Here is a 22,350-nt window from a genome sequence, read left to right as displayed (position 1 = left end):
GAGTGAAAGGAGCCAGGTGGTGGTGCACTTGGTTAAGCACACACATTACAGTGCTCAACGACCTAGGTTCAAGCCCCTGATCCCTACCTGCAAGGGAAAAGCTTCATGAGTGGTTAAGCAGAGCTATAGTTGTCTCTCTGTCTCTTTCCCTCTCTGCCCCCCTCAATTTCTCTCTTTATCTAATAATAGAGAAATATAAAAGAGAGAGGGAGTGAGACACCTGCAGCACTGAGTTACTACCTGTGAAGCTTCATCCCTGCTGATGGAGACCTGGGTCCTTTGCACACTATAATATATGTCCTACCTAGCTACCCAAACCATGTAAGCATATTTTTCATTTTCTATTACTTTTTTTTTGCTTACTATGAGAGACAGACAGCCAAGAGAGATGGAGAGACCAGAGCACTAATCTGTCAGTGCAGTTTCAGAGAGTGAGCCTGGGGACTCATGAATGGAAGGAATGTTCTCTACCACAAAGCCATCTCCTTGCCTCATATTTTAGAACCCATGATAGTGATACCTGTTTTCTTTTCATGTTATTTATTTGCTACAGAAGTGATGTAAATGATACCACTGTGGTGTAAGTTCTGTAGAATGTCCCACATCTGGGTTTGACTTAATCTATTCTCATATGTTGTTTTAATGCATTACTCTATGGTCTCATGGAACTGTCTTCTTTTTTTAAAATTTTTAAAAATTTGCATTATTGTATAGAGACAGAGAGAAATTGAGAGAGAAGGGGGAGATGGAGAGGAAGAGAGGCAGAGAAACACCTGCAGACTGCTTCACTGCCTGTGAAGAGACACTCCTGCAGGTGGGGATCTGGGGGCTCGAACCGGGATCCTTACGCTGGGTCCTTGTGCTTTGTGCCACGTGCGCTTAACCCACTGCATCCGCTTAACCCGCTGTACTACCACCTGACTCCCTGGAACTGTCTTCTTATATGAGGGCTTGAGTAGGTTTGTACTGAATTCTTTATATTAAGAGCATACAAATATGCTATTAACGTCACATTGTCTGCTTCTTGTTGCCTCGCCCTAAAAACCACACAATATCTATTTACTCCACCTTATTAGTGTTAAGATTGAGACTTCTTCAACCTGATTCATCCATGATCAAGTTCCTAATCAGTTTTATATTCAAAATTTTCATAGTTGATGATCATTACTTAGATCTGTTACTTTGTTAGAGGTGGTAAAAAAAAAAAATAGTCACGTTTCAGTTCTATCATTCCTTAATTTAGTTGTGATTCTTTAAAGAAGGCCTTTGTTTTATTTGGTTATCCAATAGCACAATTTGTATTATATTATTGATTTATTTTTAGTTTTTTCTCATATAGAGGGCAAAAGCCAGAGAGGAAGACACAGAGAGGAGAGGAACCTCAGGACAGCTTTGTTCCACCACTTATAAGACTTTCCTTTTGCATGATATTTCTATGTGAAGGATGCACGCTCATACCTGGGTCCTTAAACATGGTAAAGTATGTGTTCTGCCATATGGACTTTCTCCTGACCCCAATTGTTTCCTTTTATTTATTACAAAAAATAATGATAATTAAGAAGGAGCTGGGTGGTGGCATGCATGGTTAAGTATACACATTATGATGCACAAAGACCCAGGTTTGAGGCCCCAGTCCCCACCTGCAGGGGTGAAGCTTCAGTATTCATAAAGCAGGGTGTTTGTCTGTCTCTCTCCCTCTCTATCACCCTTGTCCTCTCAATTTCTCTCTGTAGCCAATAAATGAATAAATAAAGATAAAACATAATTAAGAGCTGGAGAGAGAATTCACTGTGTAAGGTGGGTGCCCCCCCATTCGAGTCTCAGCGTCACAAGAGATGCTATGGCATTGGGAAGCTCTGGTGCTGTGCTGTCTCCCACTCTCTCCTTCCTCTATCTTAACGAAAAGTGTCCCAGTGTAGGGAAATTGTGTATGCACAAAGTTATAGCTATGCAAAAACAAACAGATAAAAAGATGATAATTGTATCTTGGCACTTAACTTATACAGGTTGTTAGAATTATCCCATGTCTGGTTATTGAACATCTTTTTTTAGATTTATTATTATTATTATTATTTATTGGATAGAGATAGCCAGAAATCAAGAGGGAAGGGGGTTATAGAGAGGGAGAGAGACAGAGAGACTCCTGCAGCCCTGCTTCACCACTTACAAAGCTTCCTCCCTTCCCACAGGTGGGAACTGAGGGCTCAAACTAGGGTCCTTGTGTACTGAAACGTGTGCTCAACCAGATTTGCCACCACATGGCCCCTTGGATATGTCTTCAAGTTGGGTCTTAAGTTATATACCATGAATGAGAGTTTATTCAGATCTGATAAAAATTCCTAGACTGACTTTTTATGTTCCTTCCCCTGGAACAGACCTCTTCTCTCTAGAAGTAGTATTTATTATTTTACTGCCACCAAGGTTATTACTGTGCTCCCAGTGACCATTCCCCCCTTTATTTCTATTTCGTTTTTGATAGGACAGAGAAATTGGGGGGATAGAGAGGGAGAGAGAAAATAGACTCCTGCATACCTGCTTCAGCACTCATGAAACCTTCAACCTGAAGGTGGGGAGTGGGGGCTTGAACCCGGGTCCTTGAGCTTGGTAATATGTGTGCTTTACTGGGTGTGCCACCACCAGACCCCTGGAAGTGGCATTTAGAGACTATAGTTTATTAGTGGTATTCATCACTTTTGATTTTTCTTCCTTTGAAATCTTTTCATGGGCAAAATACCACACACATATTTTCAAAAGAGAAAAAATACTGAAGTTATATTAATATCCTAATTCAACTTATGCTTCAGGGTTTTATTTCACTTAACATTTATGTATCTCTTTTCTCCAATATAGAAAATTGTGGGTGGGGGAGATAGTATAATGGTTATGTAAAAAGTTTTTCTTGTCAGACTCTGAAGTTCTAGGTTCAGTCCCTCACATCACCATAAACTAGAGCTGGGCAGTGCCCTAGAAGAATTAGGAGGATGAAAAGGAGAAGGGGGAGGAGGAGGAGGACAAGGAGGAAAGGAAGAGTGAATCAAGAAAGAAAAATAGGAAGAAAGAAGAAAGAAAGAAAGATAGAAAGGGAGGGAGGGAAGGAGAGAGGAAGGGAGGGGAAAGAAAAGGGGAAGGGGAAGGGAAAGGGAAAGGAAAAAGAATACTGTGTAGAGTACACAAGTTACTATGAATGAGGACCTAAATTCAATCCCTTTATTTCCACCTTCATGAGGAAGCTCACAAGCTGTGGAGTGGTGCTGCCAGTGTCTCTTCTTCTCTCTCTCCTTTACTCTCCCTTTCTCTGTCTCTCACCCTTAATCAAAAATAAATGAAAAGGGAAAAATAGCTGACAAGAACGGTGGAGCAATGAAAGCACTGAGTCCCACAGATAACTCTGATAGCAAAAGAGAAAGAAAGAAGGGGAAGGGGATAAAAGAATTGTGATTCTTAGTGATACAGACTCTTTTATAAGTTCTCTGCAGCTCTTTTTATCCTTTGGCTCTATTTTATAAGCATGGTACACAAAAAATATTATGCTTTAAAACTATTTGAAAAAAAGTTCACTCTGTAGTTAAGTTCTAAACCTGAAATATAGTTGTGATTGCATGCTTTAGTCTTTTTTCTATTTTTTGAAATTGTTCTGCTTTTCTTTTGGCATATTTAAAAATATGTATACATTGTAATTTATCTAATAATTTTTTCAAGTGTAAATAGGTTCTGCTCATAATTTATTTTCTCCTAGCTCAGTAATGTTTCTATACATGGAAGTCTAATAAGTACTATATGTTAATCTCACATCCTATAAGTTTAGTAAATTCTATTATTATTAGAACTACATTTTAATGAATTCTTTGTGGTTTTCCAGATATATAATAACATCATCTTCAAAATAGGTGATAATTTTGCTTCTTCTTTCCAATACACCTCTACTGGGGTGTATTTGTCTAATTGTATTGACTAATGCCTACAGTTCATCTTTTTCTTGAATCTTTTTTTATTGTCTTTATTTATGGGATAGAGATATCCAGAAATTGAGAGGGAAGGGGGAGGTAGAGAGGGAGAGAGACAGAGAGACACCTGCAGCCTTGCTTCACCACTTGTGAAGCTTTCCTCCTGCAGGTGGGACCAGGGGCTCAAACTCAGGTACTTATACACTATAACATGTGCACTCAACCAGGTCCACCACCACCTGGCCCCTTGCCTACAGTTCATCTTTAATAGTAACAGAGATAGTGGACATCCTTGTCTTTTTTTTCTGACTTTTGCAACAAAATCTCTGTTATTTCCTAACAAATAAGAAGCTAAATGCTGGGTTTTGAGTAGGTGTGGATGCTTGTATATCTATCTTGAGAAGATATCCCTGGTTTCTTTATTTCTTAAAAATACTTTTTATGGGACTGGGTGGTGGCATACCTGGTTGAGTGCATATGTTACAGTACACAAGGACATGGATTCAAGCCCCTGGCCCCCACCTGTAAGGGAAAAGCTTTGCAAGTGGTGAATCAAAGCTGCAGGTGTCTCTCTCTATTACAATTACTGGCTGTCTCTATCCAAAATAAAGATAATAAAATTTTTAATCAATTTAAATTTATTATTATTACTAGAGACAAAAGTTGAGAGAGGAGGGAGAGACAGAGAAGGAAAAAGACAGAGAGACAGCTGAAGCCCTGCTTCACCACTTGTGAAGCTTTCCACCTGCAGGTGGGAACCAAGGGCTTGAACCTGGGTCCTTGTGCACTGTAATGTGAGCACTTAACCAGGTGCTCCACAACCTGGTCCCTATATCCCTAGTTTCTTATCCTTTTGTGGTTTTCAACTTCGGTTGAATTGTTTGGATCCATTTTTTTTGTTCTTGGTTTTCCTTTTGAGGAGCCAGTCTTGAATATTGGACTTAAATGAGTGTGAACTAGGCCACAAGAGCACATTCAGGTTCCTGAGCAGCAGCACCTACTGCAGAATGGAAAGACAGGTGCTTTTGAGGGACTAGTTTCAGTTTTCAGAGTTGTGCTTAGACTATGGGTTTTTCCTGGTTAGACAATTTATCTTCATAATATTAAGCTGCTTTTCCACATAAGTAGGGAGAAAATTAATTTTCACTTTCATGTCACATTTTTTAAAAAATGTTTTTAATTTTTCAGGATCCCAGTGAGAGATTCCTAAATGTTTAAATGGCAATTTATCTTTATGTATTTTCTTGGTATTAGTGGAGCCTCTTATATACGTGATTTCACCATTCTGTGACAACTTATTTTTAGAGAGAGGGAAAGGAAGAGGGAGAGAGAGAGGGAGAGGGAGAGGGAGAGGGAGAGGGAAAGAGAACAAGAACACAGTGCCAGAGCTCTCTGGTGCTGGAGCACACTCATATGAAGGGCTGGGCTTGAACTGGGTCTCCAGCAGGGCAATACAGGGACCCGAACACAGTGAAATACCTCTTCAACCCCAGCAGTTTATTTTCAATCTTTTGCTTGCACTTTTGAATGCTCCTTAGAGCTAAAATATTTTGTTTATTTATTTATTTATTTATTTATTATTGGATAGAGACAGAAATTGAGAGGGGAGGGGAGATAGAGAGGGAGAGATACAGAGATATACCTGCAGCCCTGCTTCACCACTTGTGAAGCTTTCCCCCTGCAGGTGGGGACCAGGGACTTGGACCTGGGTCCTTGAACACTGTACCATGAGCACTTAACTAGGTGCACCACTGCCTAGACCCCAAGCCAGAGTATTTTGAGTGGTTATGAACAGTCACTCTGCATATGGTAGTATCCTGGACTCAGTGAATATAAGCACTGTGGCCAGTTATTTCATCACTTAGAGTGGTTTTTTTCCTGGTCTCTCTCTTTTAAATCTTTCTTCTTTCTTTTAATTTCTGTATCTTTTATGACTTGGAGTTTCAGAGAAAGTTTTAGAAATTGTATTCATTGATTTAGGATGAAAAGAACCAGAGCATCAGTCTGACAAGTGCAGTGGCAAGTATTGAACTTGGGACCTTACACCTACAAATCCAGCACTTCACTCATTGTGCTACCTTCTGGGTCAGTAGAGCATTTGCTTCTCTGACAGCCTTTCTTCTTTTTTTTTTTTTTTTAAATTTTTTATTTAAGAAAGGATTAATGAACAAAAGCATAAGGTAGGAGGGGTACAACTCCACACACTTCCCAACACCCAATCCCCATAACCCACCCCCTCCCATGGTAGCTTTCCCATTCTCTATCCCTCTGGGAGCATGGACCCAGGGTCGTTGAGGGTTGCAGAAGGTAGAAGGTCTGGCTTCTGTAATTGCTTCCCCGCTGAACATGGGCGTTGACTGGTCAGTCCATACCCCCAGTCTGCCTCTCTCTTTCCCTAGTAGGGTGTGACTCTGGGGAAGCTGAGCTCCAGGACACATTGGTGGGGTCTTCAATCCAGGGAAGCCTAGCCAGCATCCTGGTGGCATCTGGAACCTGGTGATTGAAAAGACAGTTAACATATGAAGCCAAACAATTTGTTGAGCAATCATGGATCCCAAGCTTGGAATAGCGGAGAGGAAGTGTTAGGGAGGTACTCACTGCAAACTCTAGTGTAGTCCTGCTTTCAGGTATATATTTTGCAGTAGTTTATGGATATGTGTGCACATAAGCTCTCTCTCACAGAAACTGGTGTATATCTAGGTTATGGGACTTTGTTAGAAAGTGAACTACCTGAGATGAAATTAGAGTGTACTATTAAAGGAAAGGTCTCACCCGAGTAATGAAGCTGAAGGGTTGTCATTCCACACGTGAAGTCTCTGGATACATTCTGAGGTGGAGCATGTTGAGGTAGCAATCGTTGCTTTGGTTAGGTTGTGATCGGCAGATGCAATGTTATTTGGTTTGGATTGGGAGATGCATACGGGAAAGTGGGCCCTATCCAAGGGTTCCAGGACTGGGGGAAGTAGGGGCTCTATAGTGAAGATGTGAGGTTCCTGCTGTCTTAGGGTTCAAAAAGACAATCAATAGTTAATATTATCATCACATTATTTGTTAATTGGGTTAACTTTGAAAAGTCCCTTTGTTATGGTTTGCTGGACAGTACCCAGTATCTTGTATATAGCTGTGCTATTGGAAGCTTCTAATCTACTTGGTCTAGGCTTTTGAGAGAGTCCGCATATCAAATACATAGCCTATATATTAAAAAGATTCAGTTTGTCTTTTGAGAAACTTTGAGACATACAATTGATTTCCCCCTCTCATATTAATTGGCTACTGATTTATATGTCTACATTTTGCTAGGAGTGTACATAAACACCATTCCCACCACCAAAGGACTGTGACCCATCCCTCCCGCCCACTCCCACCCCCCACTGGCCCAGGAAGCTACATGCCTACCCCTCACCACTGGGTTTTTACTTTGGTGCCCTACTTACAATTTGATCAGGTCCTGCTTTTAGTTTCCCTTTCAAATCTTCTTAGTCAGCTTCTGTTGATGAGTGGGATCATCCCATACTCATCTTTATCTTTCTGACTTAGTTCACTTAACATAATTCCTTCTAGCTCTGTCCAAGATGGGTCAGAGAAGGTGGGTTCATTGTTCTTGATAGCTGCATAGTATTCCATTGTGTATATATACCACAGCTTTCTCAGCCACTCATCTGGTGTTGGGCACCTGGGTTGCTTCCAGGTTTTAGCTATTATGAATTGTGCTGCTATGAACATAGGAGTACACACCTCTTTTTGGTTGGGTGTTATGGAGTCCTTGGGGTATAACCCCAGGAGAGGAATTATTGGGTCATATGGAAGGTCCATGTCTAGCCTTCTGAGAGTTTTCCAGACTGCTCTCCACAGAGGCTGTACCAATTTACATTCTCACCAGCAATGTAAAAGGGTTCCTCTGTCCCCACATCCTCTCCAGCATTTGTTGCTGCTGTCCTTTTTGATGTATGTCATTCTTACAGGAGTGAGGTGGTATCTTAGTGTTGTCTTGATTTGCATTTCTCTGATAATCAGTGACCTAGAGCAGTTTTTCATATGTTTGTTAGCCTTTTGGATCTCCTCTGTGGTGAATGTTTTGTTCATTTCCTCTGCCCATTTTTGGATGGGGTCATTTGCTTTTTTGCGGCTAAGTTTGCTGAGCTCTTTATATATTTTGGTGATTAGTTTCTTGTCTGATGTCTGGCATGTGAAGATCTTCTCCCATTCTGTGAGGGGTCTCTCTGTTTGTTTAATAGTTTCTTTGGATGTGCAGAAGCTTTTCAATTTGATGTAGTCCCATTGGTTTGTTTCTGCTTTGGTCTTCCTTGCAATTGGGTTTGATTCATCAAAGATGCCCTTGAGGTGTATGTGGGAAAGTGTTTTACCAATGTTTTCCTCTAAGTATTTGATTGTTTCTGGTCTGACATCTAGGTCTTTGATCCATTTGGAGTTGATTTTTGTTTCTGGTGAGATAAAGTGGTTCAATTTCATTCTTCTGCATGTTTCAACCCAGTTTTCCCAGCACCATTTATTGAAGAGAGCCTCCTTTTTCCATTTAATCCTTTGGGCCCCCTTATCAAAGATTAGATGCCCATAGGTGTTGGGATTTACTTCTGGGCTTTCAATTCTGTTCCACTGGTCTGTATGCCTATTTTTGTTCCAGTACCATGCTGTTTTGATGATGATGGCTTTATAATACAGTTTAAGGTCTGGGAGTGTGATGCCTCCATTTCTGTTTCTTTTTCTTAAGATGGTTTTGGCAATTCTAGGTGTTTTCAGGTTCCAGATAAATGATTGTAGTGTTTGTTCTATTCTCTTAAAGAAGCCTGGTGGAACTTTGATGGGTATTGCATTAAATTTGTATATGGCTCTGGGGAGAATATTCATTTTGATGATATTTATTCTTCCAATCCATGAGCATGGGATATCTTTCCATTTCTTGGTATCAGTTTCTATCTCCTTGAGTAGCGACTCATAGTTTTCAGTATACAAGTCTTTCACTTCTTTGGTCAACTTTATTCCTAGGTATTTGATTGATTTTGCTGAAACAGTAAATGGGAGTGATTTCTGGATGTCTTCTTCTTCAGATTTAGTGTTTGCATAAAGAAATGCCACTGATTTTTGTACATTGATTTTGTAGCCTGATACCTTGCTATATTGCCTAACAACTTCCAGTAATTTTCTACTGGATTCTTTAAGTCTTTCTATGTATACTATCATATCATCTGCAAATAGTGAGAGCTTGACTTCTTCCCTTCCAATCTGTATCCCTTTGATTTCTTTCTCTTGCCTGATTGCTATGGCAAGAACTTCCAATACTATGTTGAAGAGTAACGGTGACAGTGGACAGCCCTGTCTAGTCCCCGATCTGAGGGGGAATGCTTTCAGCTTCTGTCCATTGAGTATGATGTTGGCTGTAGGTTTGCTATATATAGACTCCACTATCTTGAGGAATTTCCCATCTATTCCCATTTTCTGTAGAGTTTTGAGCATGAATGGGTGTTGGATCTGACAGCCTTTCTTCTACATTCAGGAGACCCAGGGTTCACTCAGCTGATTAACTATAGGACTAAGCCCACAGGGCTGGCATGGACCTCACACTGGACCTCACCTCCTTGCTCTCAGCACTGTGCTTCACTTTACACCGCATGGTGTGACTCTCCTGCACTCAACCTTCTGTCCAAATACACAACTTGTGTAGAAGTTTCAGTAGTACACCTTAACACCTTAATAAAACTGGAGACTTAGTAATGTTCAGCCTGATTACTATAGTCCATAATATTGTATTGTACATTGGAGATGCTTATTAAAAAAACAAGAAATGGTGAATAAGAAAACCAGAATTACATTCAGTTTGTAATAAATTTGATTATCCATACATAGAAGACTTTGAGAAAGAAATAATCATGAGCAAAATCTTGTTAAGCAGGACAGCAAGTGAAAACACAAAGTAAAACTTGGACTGTTTGGGGTGTATTGCACCAAATCAAAAGACTGGGTAAGGAGGGTGAGGGAGAAGTAGAGAAGACATTGACTGAGCTTCTGGTGCTTAGTGATGAAAAGGGTGTAGGTTGGGAGAAAGATTGTTTTGCAGACACTTATCATGGGGAGATGAGAATGTGTCATTATGTGTTAACATAATTCAACCTGTGCCAATGCTGTAAACTGTTAAGCCCCCAAGAAAATGATTTTTAAAGCTTGTGAAGCATTACAAATAACACAATTATGTTGATAAAATGGCCATTAACAATTATAAAATCCAAGTGGCTGGGTGGTAGCATAGCAGGTTAAGTGTACATAGCCCAAAGCGCAAGGACTGACATAAGGATCCCAGTTGAAGTCCCCAGCTATCTACCTGCAGGGGGGTCACTTCACAAGTGGTGAAGCTGGTCTGCAGGTGTCTGTCTTTGTCTCCCCCTATGTTTCCCCTCCTCTCTTGATTTCTCTTTGTCCTATCCAACAATAATAACAACAATGGTAAACAACAAGGGCAACAAAAAGGGGAAAATAGCTTTCAGGAAAAAAAATAAGCCTCCAGGAGGAATGGATTCGAAGTGCAGGCACTGAGCCTCATCAATAACCCTGGAGGCCAAAAAAAAAAAAAAAAAAAAAAAAAAAGAAACAACAACAATAAAATAAACCAATTATAAAATCCATTAGAGGACAGCAGAAACAAAAGGTTTTAATCTGATTTTACATAGGCTGATTGGGGGAGGTTTCTTGGTGAACATTTAAACTGATTTTGGTGTATCAGTCTGTTTTTTGAGGGTAACAAGGCAAGTTTGTACTATGGCTAGGCTCTCAGCCATAATGCAATTTGAGACAATCCAAAGTGACCAGAATCCATGAAGGAAAGTTTGCTTGTGATCTCTGCACCCAAAGGAATGTTCATAGCTGTAGATACTGAAGTGATAAGGTTGACTACTTCATCCAAACTGTGTCCCATCACTCCTTAGAACAAATATAGGGACACTTCAAGGGCATTTTCTACTTTCTCTCTTTCTTTATTTCTTTTGTTTTTTTCTATCTTCTTTTTTTAATACTGTATATAACCATAGTACAATTAATGATATCACAAAATTAATATTGAGACAATACTATTATGTTTCTTTTCTCTATCTCTCAGTGCTAAGGTTATAGTTGGGGTTCAGTGCCCACATAGCTCTAATGCTCCTAGTGATCACACACACACACACACACACACACACACACACACACACACACACACACACGGAGAGGGAGAGGGAGAGGGAGAGGGAGAGGGAGGAGAGGGGAAGGGGGGAGGGAGGGAGAGAGAGAGAGAGAGAGAGAGAGAGAAGGTAAGGCACTTGTAGTACTACTTTACCATTTATGAAGTTCTAGGATTCCCATTCAGGATCCTATATTTCACTTAATGTTTCTCCTTAGTCTTTCTGTCATGATAGTTTTCCATTTCTCTCTCTCTCTCTTTCTTTTCTTTCTTTCTTTCTTTCTTTTTCTTTTTGACCATCTGGGGTTATTACTGGAGCTTGGTGCCTATATGATGACTCCACTACTCCCAGTGGCCTTTTTTTCTCCCTTTTTTCCCCTCTCCCTCTCTCATTTTCTCCCTCTTTCTTTCCCTTATATTCAGATAGTAGAGGAGGAGAGAGAGGGAGGGTGAGAAATAGATAAAGAGAGACACCTATAACAGTGCATCATCATTCATGAAGCTTTCCCCTCGGGGGAACCAGTGGGTTGAACCCAGGCCCTCCATGCAGTGATGTGTGTGCCCTTCTGGGTCCATACTCTCTCTCTCTCTCCTTCTATTCATTCGAGTTTTTGTCATTGTTGGGTCCGCCACACTCTAAGGCTAACGTTTTCTGAGAAGAAAGAGATAAAGGCATAGAGAGAAAGACAGTCACAACACCAAAGATTCCCCCACTGTGCCTAAATGTGGCTTTTGCACACGGCAAAGCAGACTCCTAGGTGATCTAGCTTGCTGGTGCCATTAAGGATTTTTCTCCAGAGCAGTGCTCAGCTCTGGCTTGTGGTGCAGAGGCTTGACCTCTAAGTCTTAGGCATGAGAGTATGTTGCATAAATTGATGTTTCCCTGGTCCAACTACATCCTTTTTTTGCATTTAAAGGGAGAACCAAAGTCTTCCCTCTTGGGTATTCTCAAGGACAAACTGACTTTTGGAACTGAAGGAGTGAGCCACCTCCTTCTCTGCAGGTGTGTTTATTTCTATGACTCTAGATTGAGTCTGAGATTTGTGAGGTTGTATCTGTCATGGATCCATTCTGTACCCCCAGCCTCCCACCCATCTCACTCTGGGTTTACTCCAACACAGTCACAGCTCAGTAGGAGCCAATGGAAGGAGTAAATACTTATAGTGCTCACCTGTAGTGCTAACTCTATGCCAAGCATTTTACAATAGCCCTAAAGTCTTTTATCTCATTTATAGACAAAAGGATTGAAATACAGAGAATGTAACTGTCCAAGATCATACAATTCATGAGTAGCCTAGCCAGGATTTGAACTGTGTGCCTAACACTGGGTGTCTAGTACCCAGAGAATATTTGCTGTGCTTGAGGAATGTGGTGTAGTCATTTGTTGAAATAAAACATTGAAAAGGACTTAGAATAGGCTCAGAAACTAGCCCAAAGCTCTAACTTGGGCTTGGAGCTGGCTGGTGACTCATCTGGTAGAGTACACATGTTACCATGTGGGAGGACCCAGGTTCACATCCTTGGTTCACCTGTGGGGGTGAAGCTTTAGGAGCAGTGCTACAGATGACTCTCCTCTCTGTCTCTCTCCTTTTCTCTCTCAACATCAATCAGGCAGAAAGAAGGGGGGGAGAGAGAGAGCAAGGAAGAAGAGGGAGGGAGGCAGGAAGGAAGGGAAGAAGGAGAGGCAGAGAGAGTGAGATAGGAAGAAAGAGTGGCCATAAGAAGGGTAGCTGGAATCATTGTGGCGGCAAGCCCCAGCAATAACTCTGGTGGCAATCACACACACACACACACACACACACACACACACACACACACACACACACACACACACGCTCACCATCTCTACCATCAAACTTGGGCTAGTAAAACAGCTCCTGGACAATGTTTCAGATATTGACAATACAAGCAACTGGCAAATAATTTGAAGGAGAAACTCTGGAAATTAAATGCCTTTAGGCATTGCACCAGAAAATGAAGTAACCATTTATGTAGGGACAGAGTCCTTTCCAGTGGGTATTCACTGTGGATTATGAGGCACATGAGAGCACTAAGGACCTGGCAGGTACCTGCACAACTGATGCCTTTGAGACCATCCCAGTGAGATAGAGAGACCAGGTCTGTCTCCTTCACAGACACCAACTCAAGATGACCCATTGGTTGGCTGTGGGTGATCAGTCCCCACAGTGTCAGGCCAGAGAGGCATGTCATTGTGTGACAGCTGCTGACCAGACAACCCCCCTTTCTGGTTAGTAGGCCCAGCTCCCCAAATGTGGGTTTATCTGGTTCATTGTGAGTGCTACAGAGAAGGGCACCAGAGGCCATCTGGATGACAGGAGCAGTGCTGTGCTCCTATTGAGCTCTAATCAGGCTCCAAGCCACTAAGTGGATTGGGTTCTAAAGCCCTGTTGCCACCAGCCAGAACATCCTGGCTGAGAGCATCCAGCAGGTCCTAGCACCATTGTGAAAGCCAGACCAGCCACAGGGAGCAACCCTGCCCAGGTGACCACTCTACCTGGAGGAAGCTGATGAAGGAGGGGCCTCCACATCTTTGGAAATCTTGTACAGGGACAACTAATTACTCTCTTGGAAACCTGCATTTGCTACTAACCACAGCTCCCATGGTTCTGGAACTGTCATGGCAACTAAAAGCATTTCTGAAAATAAAATGTCACTTTTCCTTGTATTTTTTGCTTCAGTGACCTAATGAGAAACTTGCTTCTCTTTTTAAACAGAATATCAAAACTGGAAGTGATCACAAGGATATATGTATTGTATTCATGGCCTTTGTGGGTAATTGGAGATAGATAGATAGATAGATAGACAGACAGACAGATAGATAGAGAGAACCACCAAGGCAGATGATGATTGTATCTATCTTCTTTGGTGAGTCAAGACTTCTATCTCTGAGAAGGTTTCTATCCATAGGTGGGGTGTCCCTGTGGTTTCAACCCCTGGAGATGTTCCAATTCAATCACATGGGTTAAAGTCTTTTGGGAGTAGAGCCCAATCCATGTCACAACATTCAGAGAAACAGAGATCTCACAGATAAGGAGCCTTCAGGCCCCATATGGTCTAGCCCTGACCTAGGTCATTGGGGTTTCTGGACAAGGTAGAAATTATACAAAATTCCCAGGTTTTTTTTTTTTTTTTGTAATTCATTGATGTCAGCAATTGACATGCATTATGCTCAGGAACAAACCTGTCTCAGTAGATCTTGGAAGGGATTGAGAGTCGATGAGCCATGTGTGCAGAAATTCTTTCTTTCTTCCTTTCTTCTCTTCTTTCTTTCTTTCTATCTTTCTTTCTTTATTTATTTCTTATCTCTCTCTCTCCTTCTCTCACTTTCTCTTTTTCAGCACTGAGGTCTCATAGTTTGTACATCCACTGCTCTCAGACCAATTTTTTAATTTTGATTTTCAGTGGATAGATGGGAGAGAAGCCACAGTGCCAGTGTTCCTCAGGGACACTGTGTTCCCTTGTGGTGCTGGGGCTCAAAACTGTCCCTGGCACATGTTGTAGTGGGCCAGCTACAGACTTAGAATCTTAATGATGACAGTCACAGGCACCTCTGCAAAACTTCACACTTCCCAAAGTCATTTTCTGAGTTGTGTTTCCAGTGGTTTGACTTCTATAGCATAACATTTCTAAGGTATAGAAATGCCCCCCTCGTGAGAATCAAGACACTCAGTAGATCTGGTTCCTTTTTCCAGGGTGGGCTGTGCAGGAGCCTGGTAGTGAGGGGTCTGCTGTAGGGAGAAGCCACTGTCCCTGTTGTATTCAGGTTCTGTCAGCAGACTCTCCCATCACCTACACCTTCCATTTAAGCAGCCTGCATTTTAACCACTCTGAGCCAGCTTTTTCAGATAGAGAGAGACAAACAGACACACACAGAGAGAGGGGGAAACACCATAGCACAGAATCTTCTTCTAGTTTGGTGGGACCTGGACATGAACCTGAGTCATGAATAAGCCAACACATTATTCAGATGAGCTGTCTTGCCAGCCCTTGTTTTGTTGTGTTTTTAAACCCCAATATGGAACCAAAAAGAACTGACATTGATTAAATGTTAGCCAATACACTTTTACTAAGTACCGATTAGTTAAAGATGGTCCCTGCCTGGATGGCTCATTGTGCCAAGTTAGAATGCAGAGAAAGAAGAGAGACAATGGACCCCAGCAGAAGGAGCTTCATGAGGGGATGTCTCTACACAGCTAGAGGAGAGGGCAGTTCAGGGATGGCTGCTCAGGGATGCATCTTATAGAGGTTAAGCAGATATTTGATAGAGGGAGAGAGAGAGAGAGAGAGAGAGAGAGAGAGAGAGAGAGAGAGAGAGAAGAAGCCACCCTTTGGTGATGGCACAGGAACCTGAGACCCCAAATGGGAAGCAAGTCTGGAGAAGAGACACCAGTCTTGGATGCTTTCTGTCTGAGAAAGGTGGGATGACTTTGGATTATGTGAGCAGTGCCACCGCTTGGGAGGTTTAGCGAGAATCCCCTCCGTCAGATGGCTAGATCTCACTCACTCCACCCACTGCTTGGTTTCAGCAGCTCTGTTGATGTCAAAAGCAAAGAAACAAATTTTGCTGGCAAGGTGCTGGGCTTTCCTGCAAGTAGCAATCAGGCTGGCTGCTCGAGCTCGCTCCATAGTGCTCAGACTCCAGCAAAGCCCAGGGGAGTGTGAATGGAAAGTCCCCACAAATGTTAAGGTTGGCTCCTGGAGCACATTATTGGTTTGTTGTATAATACCCTCTGGTGACATTGAGACCTTATTAATAACTAAACATCTGTGACAACTGTAATTATATTTCTTGGGCCAGGATTGTATTTCTCCCATTGTCTTGTTTAAGCACAGGCTGTGAATTATTTAGGCAACTGACTTTGGGTAGGTAATCCAGGCAGTAAGTTTCTGTCAACTCCTTGCAGAGTCTCAGTGTTTCGGCTGACGGTCCCTCGATGTGTTCACAAATCTCTCAGAGAACTTCGCCCTGGACCCCCGATGCGACTGCCTGAGCAACCTGGAGCAGGAAAGCCTGAGAATGAGGAAAAGGGGGACAGAGGAGACCCCCAAGGGGGAGAGGAGCCGCCGAGGAGCCAGGCCCCCGACTTCCCCACTTGGCAAGTCTCCCCCCAAACCCTTTGGAGAAACACGCTTTCTCCAGTGTTTGCTCAGGACTTGGTTGTGTTCAGCCTGAAGGTAGGGGGTGGTGTGGGGCTGTGAGCCCGTGCTGAGTGTTCCCTTGTGGGGGGATTCCTTGGACAGGTCATCTGGGGCAGAGGGGTCAGGTTGGGGGCATAGAAGATGCATGATTCAGCTGGGCCCGGGATGTTACTGTGCTTCTGGGGACCTGCCAAGTGCCATGGATTCTATTGGCAACTTGTGAATGGGACAAGGGTACAGATTTGGAAACTGATTTCATCAGCAACTACTTGCTTGGCAGGGGTGTGAGGGTGCTCTTGTCATTAGAAAAATCAGCAGAGTCAGGAGATAGTTCACCCAGTGAAGCACATACTTTGTCATGTGTGAGGACCTACGTTTGAACCCTCAGTGCCACACAAGAGCATCGTGCATGGCAGGTACTGTGGTCTCTCTCCTCTCTCTCTCTCTCTCTCTCTCTCTCTCTCTCTCCTAAAAATAAAGTCTTCTGAGAGCAGTGGGATCATGCAGGCACAAAAACCTGATGTGCCACAAAAAAAAAAGAAAGAAAGAGAAAAAAGCAAAAGAAAGAGAGAAGGAAGAAAAGAAAACCTAGCAGGTATAGATAGAATTTATGGAAATATTTGTTTTTTTATTTGTATGTTTAATTTGATTAGTGACTTAATATCAATTTACTAAATTACATGTCAACAGGGGTATAATTCCATACTATGGAAATTATTTGTTAGTCCTTACAGTAGCCCCATAGGGAAGCTACTAACTCTGTTTTATAGGAGAAAAGTAAGGTGAATTTTAATAATTCTCATCAGATCATGCAGGCAGTGGTAAAACCCATTTTCCTACCCAGGGCTCCTGAATTCAAAACTTGTTTTATTTACTTTTTTATTTATTTTACTAGCGCACTGCTCAGCTCTGGCTTATAGTGGTGCAGGGGATTGAACCTGGGACCTGTGGTATCTCAGGCTTGAAAGTCTTTTTGCAGAACCATTATGCTGTCTCCCCCATAACTAGAACTTGTTTTTTTCTTTTTCTCTTTAGTATTTTTCTCTTCTTCAAATGAATTATTTATGTTTGTTAGTGATTTAATAATGATTGACAAGATTGTAAGATAAACAGGGGTACAGTTCCATACAGTTCCCAACACCAGAGTTCTGTGTCCAATCCTTTACATTGGAAGGTTTCCCATTATTTATCCCTCTGGGAGTATGGACCAAATTCTTTATGGAATGCAGAAGATGGAACATCTGGCTTCTGTAACTGCTTCTCTGCTGGACATGGGCATTGGCAGATTGATCCACATCCCCAGACTGTTTCTATCTTTCCCTGATGGGATAGGGGCCTGGGGAGGTGAGGTTCCAGGACACATTGATTAGGTCATCTTCCCAGGCAAGTCAGGATGACATCTTGTAAATGGGGATGCTCTGAAATGGTCTCCTTGAAGTGTTAGAAAGAGATCACTAGCCCACCCTGGGTGGCCACACTTGTGGTGGGATGCAGGAGTTCAGGGAACAGAAGGGGCAATTTTGATGTAGCATCTGATTTTCAGTGATTTCTTCCAGGAGCTTGGAGACTAGACTTCAGGTCAAACCTAGGGTGTTGTTAGACTCTATCCAGAACTCTCTATAACAACTTATTTTATTTTTTTAGAGCTTTTCTTTTCTTTTCTTTTCTTTTCTTCCTTCCTTCCTTCCTTCCTTCCTTTCTTTCTTTCTTTTTCTCTTTCTTCTTTTCTGTCTCCAGGGTTATTGCTGGGGCTTGGTGCCTGCACTACGAATCCATTGCTCCTGGAGGCTATTTTCCCCCTTTTGTTGTCATTGTTGTTTATCTGTTGCTGTTATTATTATTGCTGTTATTGCTGTCATTATTGTTGGATAGGACAGAGAAAAATCGAGAGAGGAGGGGAAGACAGAAAGAGGAGTGAAAGATAGACATCTGCAGACCTGCTTCACCACTTGTGAAGCGACTTCCCTGCAGGTGGGGAGCTGGGGGCTCAAACCGAGATCCTTACCCCGGTCCTTGTGCTTCACGCAGTGTGTGCTTAACCTGCTGCGCTACTACCACCCAGCCCCCAACAACTTATTTTCTTAAAAATTTAAAGTAGGAGTTGACTCTTGGTCAAGGACATGCTCACCTGCAGGATGAGTCCTTACTATATGGAAGAATGAAGCAGTAAATGATGTCTGCTGAAGGTCAGAGTTGAGTCAAAGTACTGCTTCAAAAAGGCTGGCCAAGGGTCAGAAGGTGACCTGGGCTGGCCTCTCCACCTAGCATACTCTGTCCAGGAGAGGTATCTCATATTGTTCTGTGCAAGGGTGAAACTGCTGAGTGGCCTTTCCTGAGGCTGGGACAACTGCTAGAATATGGGGCACTTGTTGAGGCAAGGGTAGAGAAAACAGGGAAGAGAAACCTGATTGCTTGTCCTGTGGGGACTATGGTCATTGGCCAAGGTGGCTGATGCATCAGAGAAAAGGGACAGTTGTGTGCTGGTGGATGTGAAGATATTACACAGCAAAATAAGAAGCCCAAAGTGCCCTTTATTCTTAACATATTCTCACATTAAAAATATTTTCCCCATTTTTTTGTGGCATTGGAATTTGGGGACCAGAATTTACTCATGTATTTTTCCACTGGACTAGGTCTCTGTGTCTACCTGACTCCATTTGCCAGTGGCCATTCCCCACCCCCATTTTATTTCTTTTTTTGATAAAGGATAAGGGAAAGAGTAAGATAGAGACAGAGAAAGACACATAGAGAGAAACCTATAGCATTATTCCACTGCTCATGATACTTCTCCTCTGCAGGTGGAGTCTGGGGGCTTGAAGCCAGACCCTCACACATATAGCAATGTATATACCTGCCTTAGGGTCAGGGTTCAGAACTCTTATCACATAAATTAGGCAAGATATACTGATAATGATGATGACAACAACAACAGAGACTGGGACTTTTGCAATTTCACCAGTCTAAGTCATTTTTTCATTCAGGTAGAGAAGCAGAAAGATTAAGAGATGTTATAACTATCTCTGCTGTTGTGGTGCTCCCATGTGGTGTCAGGGCTTGAATCTGGGCCACATAAATAGCAAGACACATCCTCTCCCTAGTGAGCAATATCTCTAGCCCCATGGACACAAACTAGGCTCTTTAACTTTTATCTGTCTCTGGGGCCAGAAATATATGAAGTACATTCAGTCAGGTTTTTTTCCCAAGCCATAGGTGTCCCCTTGTGTGAGACCATGAACGCTTTTTTAAATGGTGTTTAATTATTATTATTGTTAGTAGTAATTTAGTAATGATTGGCATGACTGTGGGTTAAGAGGGGTACAATTCCACACAGTTCCCACCACCAGAGTTTCATATCACATCCCTCCCATTGGAAGCTTCCCTATTCTTTATCCTTTTGGGAGGATCTTTAATGGGGTGCAGAAGGTGGGACATCTGGCATCTGTGATTGCTTCTCCTTTGGACATAGGCAGGTTGATCCATACCCCCAGCCTGTTTCTATCTTTCCCTTGTGGGGTAAAGGCCCTGGAGAAGTGGCATTCCGTACACATTGGTGAGGTCATCTGCCCAGGGAAGTCTGGTTGGTATCACGGTAGCATCTGCAACTTGGTGGCTGAAAGAGCATTAAGATAAAGCAGAACAAACTGTTTAATAATCAGGAACCTAGAGGTAATAATATAGCAGATGAGATTTGGGGTCTTCATTTTGGAAGAAGCTAGGAAGTCTATTTTAGGTATATTCCAAGGAGCCTATGACATTACTAATTTTTACCTGAGCCCAACAGCTAACATGCAGGTAGGCTGAAAAGTATTGTCTAGGAAGATGGTGTCAGGACTACAGAATAGGACTACAGAATTATATCAAGGCAGAAAGTAGCTCCCAAATAGGGGAAAAATATATAAATACTGCTAACTATAAACTCCACTGATCTGACCTAGGATCCATGTCTAGTCATGCTTATCACAGTAGCCTGTACCTCTGCATCCCTGCCAGTCTGAACTCCATGGTCATAACTAGGAACATTCTAGGCTGCACCAGTCTTCCTCAAGTGGCGGAGTATGTTGACCCAGCCTTCCTTCAGAGGATGGGACAATTTCTACCACTTTTGTTCTACATTGAGGGTAAGACCCACAAGAAGGTTTGTGATGTTGTTCCTGATGGAGATGATCAATGATGATATAGAGAGGGATCTGTTAGAGAGACTATGAGCTTTTTCTGGCCCACAAAACTGAGTGTTATTAGGTTTACTTTCTTGTTTCATCCTACCTCACGCTCACATCCTCACATAGCACACATTAACACTTCTGCTTACTCCTTCCTTGGAGCCATACTTACAAGTTGTTCAAAAATGGCATTGTGCATTGGGCACAGAGACAACTAAAATGAAGAGTGAGGAGACAGAGCTGTGGGAGGGAGTTCATCACCATGAGCTCTGCACCAGGGTGTTAGAGGGAATGGGAACACAGACCATCAGTGCTCTCACATCCATCTTCAGCAGAGAAGTCATTCAGGCAACATTGACTCCCTGTCCTTTGCTGGGAACCTTCTTCAGTTAAAACCTAACCTGAGTATTAGGGTGAGTCCACAAGCCCAGAAAGGGGCTCCCCTTACCCTATCATTTAGGTCATGTTCCAGATGGTTCTGCCTTGTATGAGCAGGGCGGGCAAAATTGTAAAGTAGGGTGGAGTTACTTCCTGTCTTATATACCCACACCAGGTCACTTTTATGTCTCCTAGTACAATTTTTGGATATGAAGTAATAGTATTTCAGCAGAGTTCTCCAAAAGGAAAAGAGAAACTCACCATGAAGACTTCATGAAGTGCTGTGGAAGGTTATCTCAGACAACCTAAGGATGGCCAGATAGACAGGAAGGATCTAGAAAACCCAAGAAAGTGATTTTTCTCTTTCTGCCTACACCTCACTATCTATGTGAAAAGAATTCAGTCAAATAGTTGCCAGTTTTCACAGGCAGCATCAGCTGGGAATTAGTATGGTGTTAACTCCAGCTCACTTTTTCCACTCCTGATCAAAGGGAGGATGTCCAGGCCAAAAGAATCAGAAGTTGTGGAACGGGCTCCAGTTCCTTGAGATGCCAATTTTTGTAAGCCTTTCTTGAAATTGGTTAACTCTCCTATAAGGGTTAGTAAGATATTTATTACTGAGGTGCTCAGTTGGAACTTTTATTTAAATTAAGGGATTTATAGATTTAACATTGATTTACAATATCCTATAATTTTAGAATACACACACACACCACCACCACCACCACCACCACCACCACCACCACCACCACCACCACTACCACCACCACCACCACACCCACAACTGAAGGGTGTTGGAGAGTTTAAAAGATCTTCCCCATGAGAGTGAGAAGAGTTCGCTAATCTAACCAAAGCAGTGTATAGATCCAGCAAGCAGGGAACACAACAGTAGACAGAGATCATGTTCAGAGGATAAGGACTGAAGACATAGGAACCCTGCTCCAAAGTTCCAACCTTCCTCTCCATTGGCCTCTTATGTCAGCCTAAAGAATCTCACACACTCTTTTTTTTTTTTTTTTGCTAGTGTGTGGTCAGGCTTTCTCTTGATGCTTCCAGAGACCTCCTTCTCCTTCCTTTCTAGAGTCTCATGAGAACATATAGTACTCAATGCCCATCTTGACTCTAATGCATCAATAAGCAAGGTGTGGGGGTCTTGAAAAAAATGTTCTTTCCTTTCTTAAGTTATAGATGTATATTCTTTGGGTCTAGTCTGGAGCTGATTCATGGATGGTCACTAGCAGGCCAGTTAGAAGAAAATTCTCATGGAATGGAAAGAAATCCAGGTGGCTACAACAAGCTATAAGCAAGTAAACAACCCTACTAGGATGGTGCTGTTCAATACAATCCAATAGAAGAAAGCTTTTTCTAATATGGGACAAATGGATGTACCCTATTGATATATGAGTTAAAAATAGCCTATGTTCCAAACAAAGTGTTTTTTAGTATTTTGAAATGAAAATGTGTAGACAAAGCAAAGATTTGGAGTGTATGACTCATTAAATTGCTGACTCTGAAAGCAATGGAAATTCAAAGGGAATTT

The 22,350-nt window shown here is 42.2% G+C and overlaps 1 protein-coding gene across 2 annotated transcripts in view; it reads left to right on the top strand.

The window, feature by feature from the left end:
- CALN1 (calneuron 1) overlaps window positions 1–22,350 on the top strand; it is a 692,151-nt gene that overhangs the window by 62,483 nt on the left and 607,318 nt on the right. The window contains exon 2 of one of the 2 annotated variants that reach the window (XM_007523654.3): window positions 16,038–16,233. The exons of the other annotated variant lie outside the window; for it this stretch is intronic. Within the exon in view, the coding sequence (XP_007523716.1) occupies window positions 16,111–16,233 (123 nt within the window). The 5' untranslated portion in view covers window positions 16,038–16,110. The remainder of the gene's footprint in view (window positions 1–16,037; window positions 16,234–22,350) is intronic. 2 annotated transcript variants of the gene reach the window in all.

This window comes from Erinaceus europaeus, chromosome 15 (assembly GCF_950295315.1).
Source record: "Erinaceus europaeus chromosome 15, mEriEur2.1, whole genome shotgun sequence".
Lineage (NCBI taxonomy): Eukaryota > Metazoa > Chordata > Mammalia > Eulipotyphla > Erinaceidae > Erinaceus > Erinaceus europaeus.
Note: the sequence above shows the minus strand (reverse complement) of the source record. Positions and strands in the feature narration are given on the sequence as shown.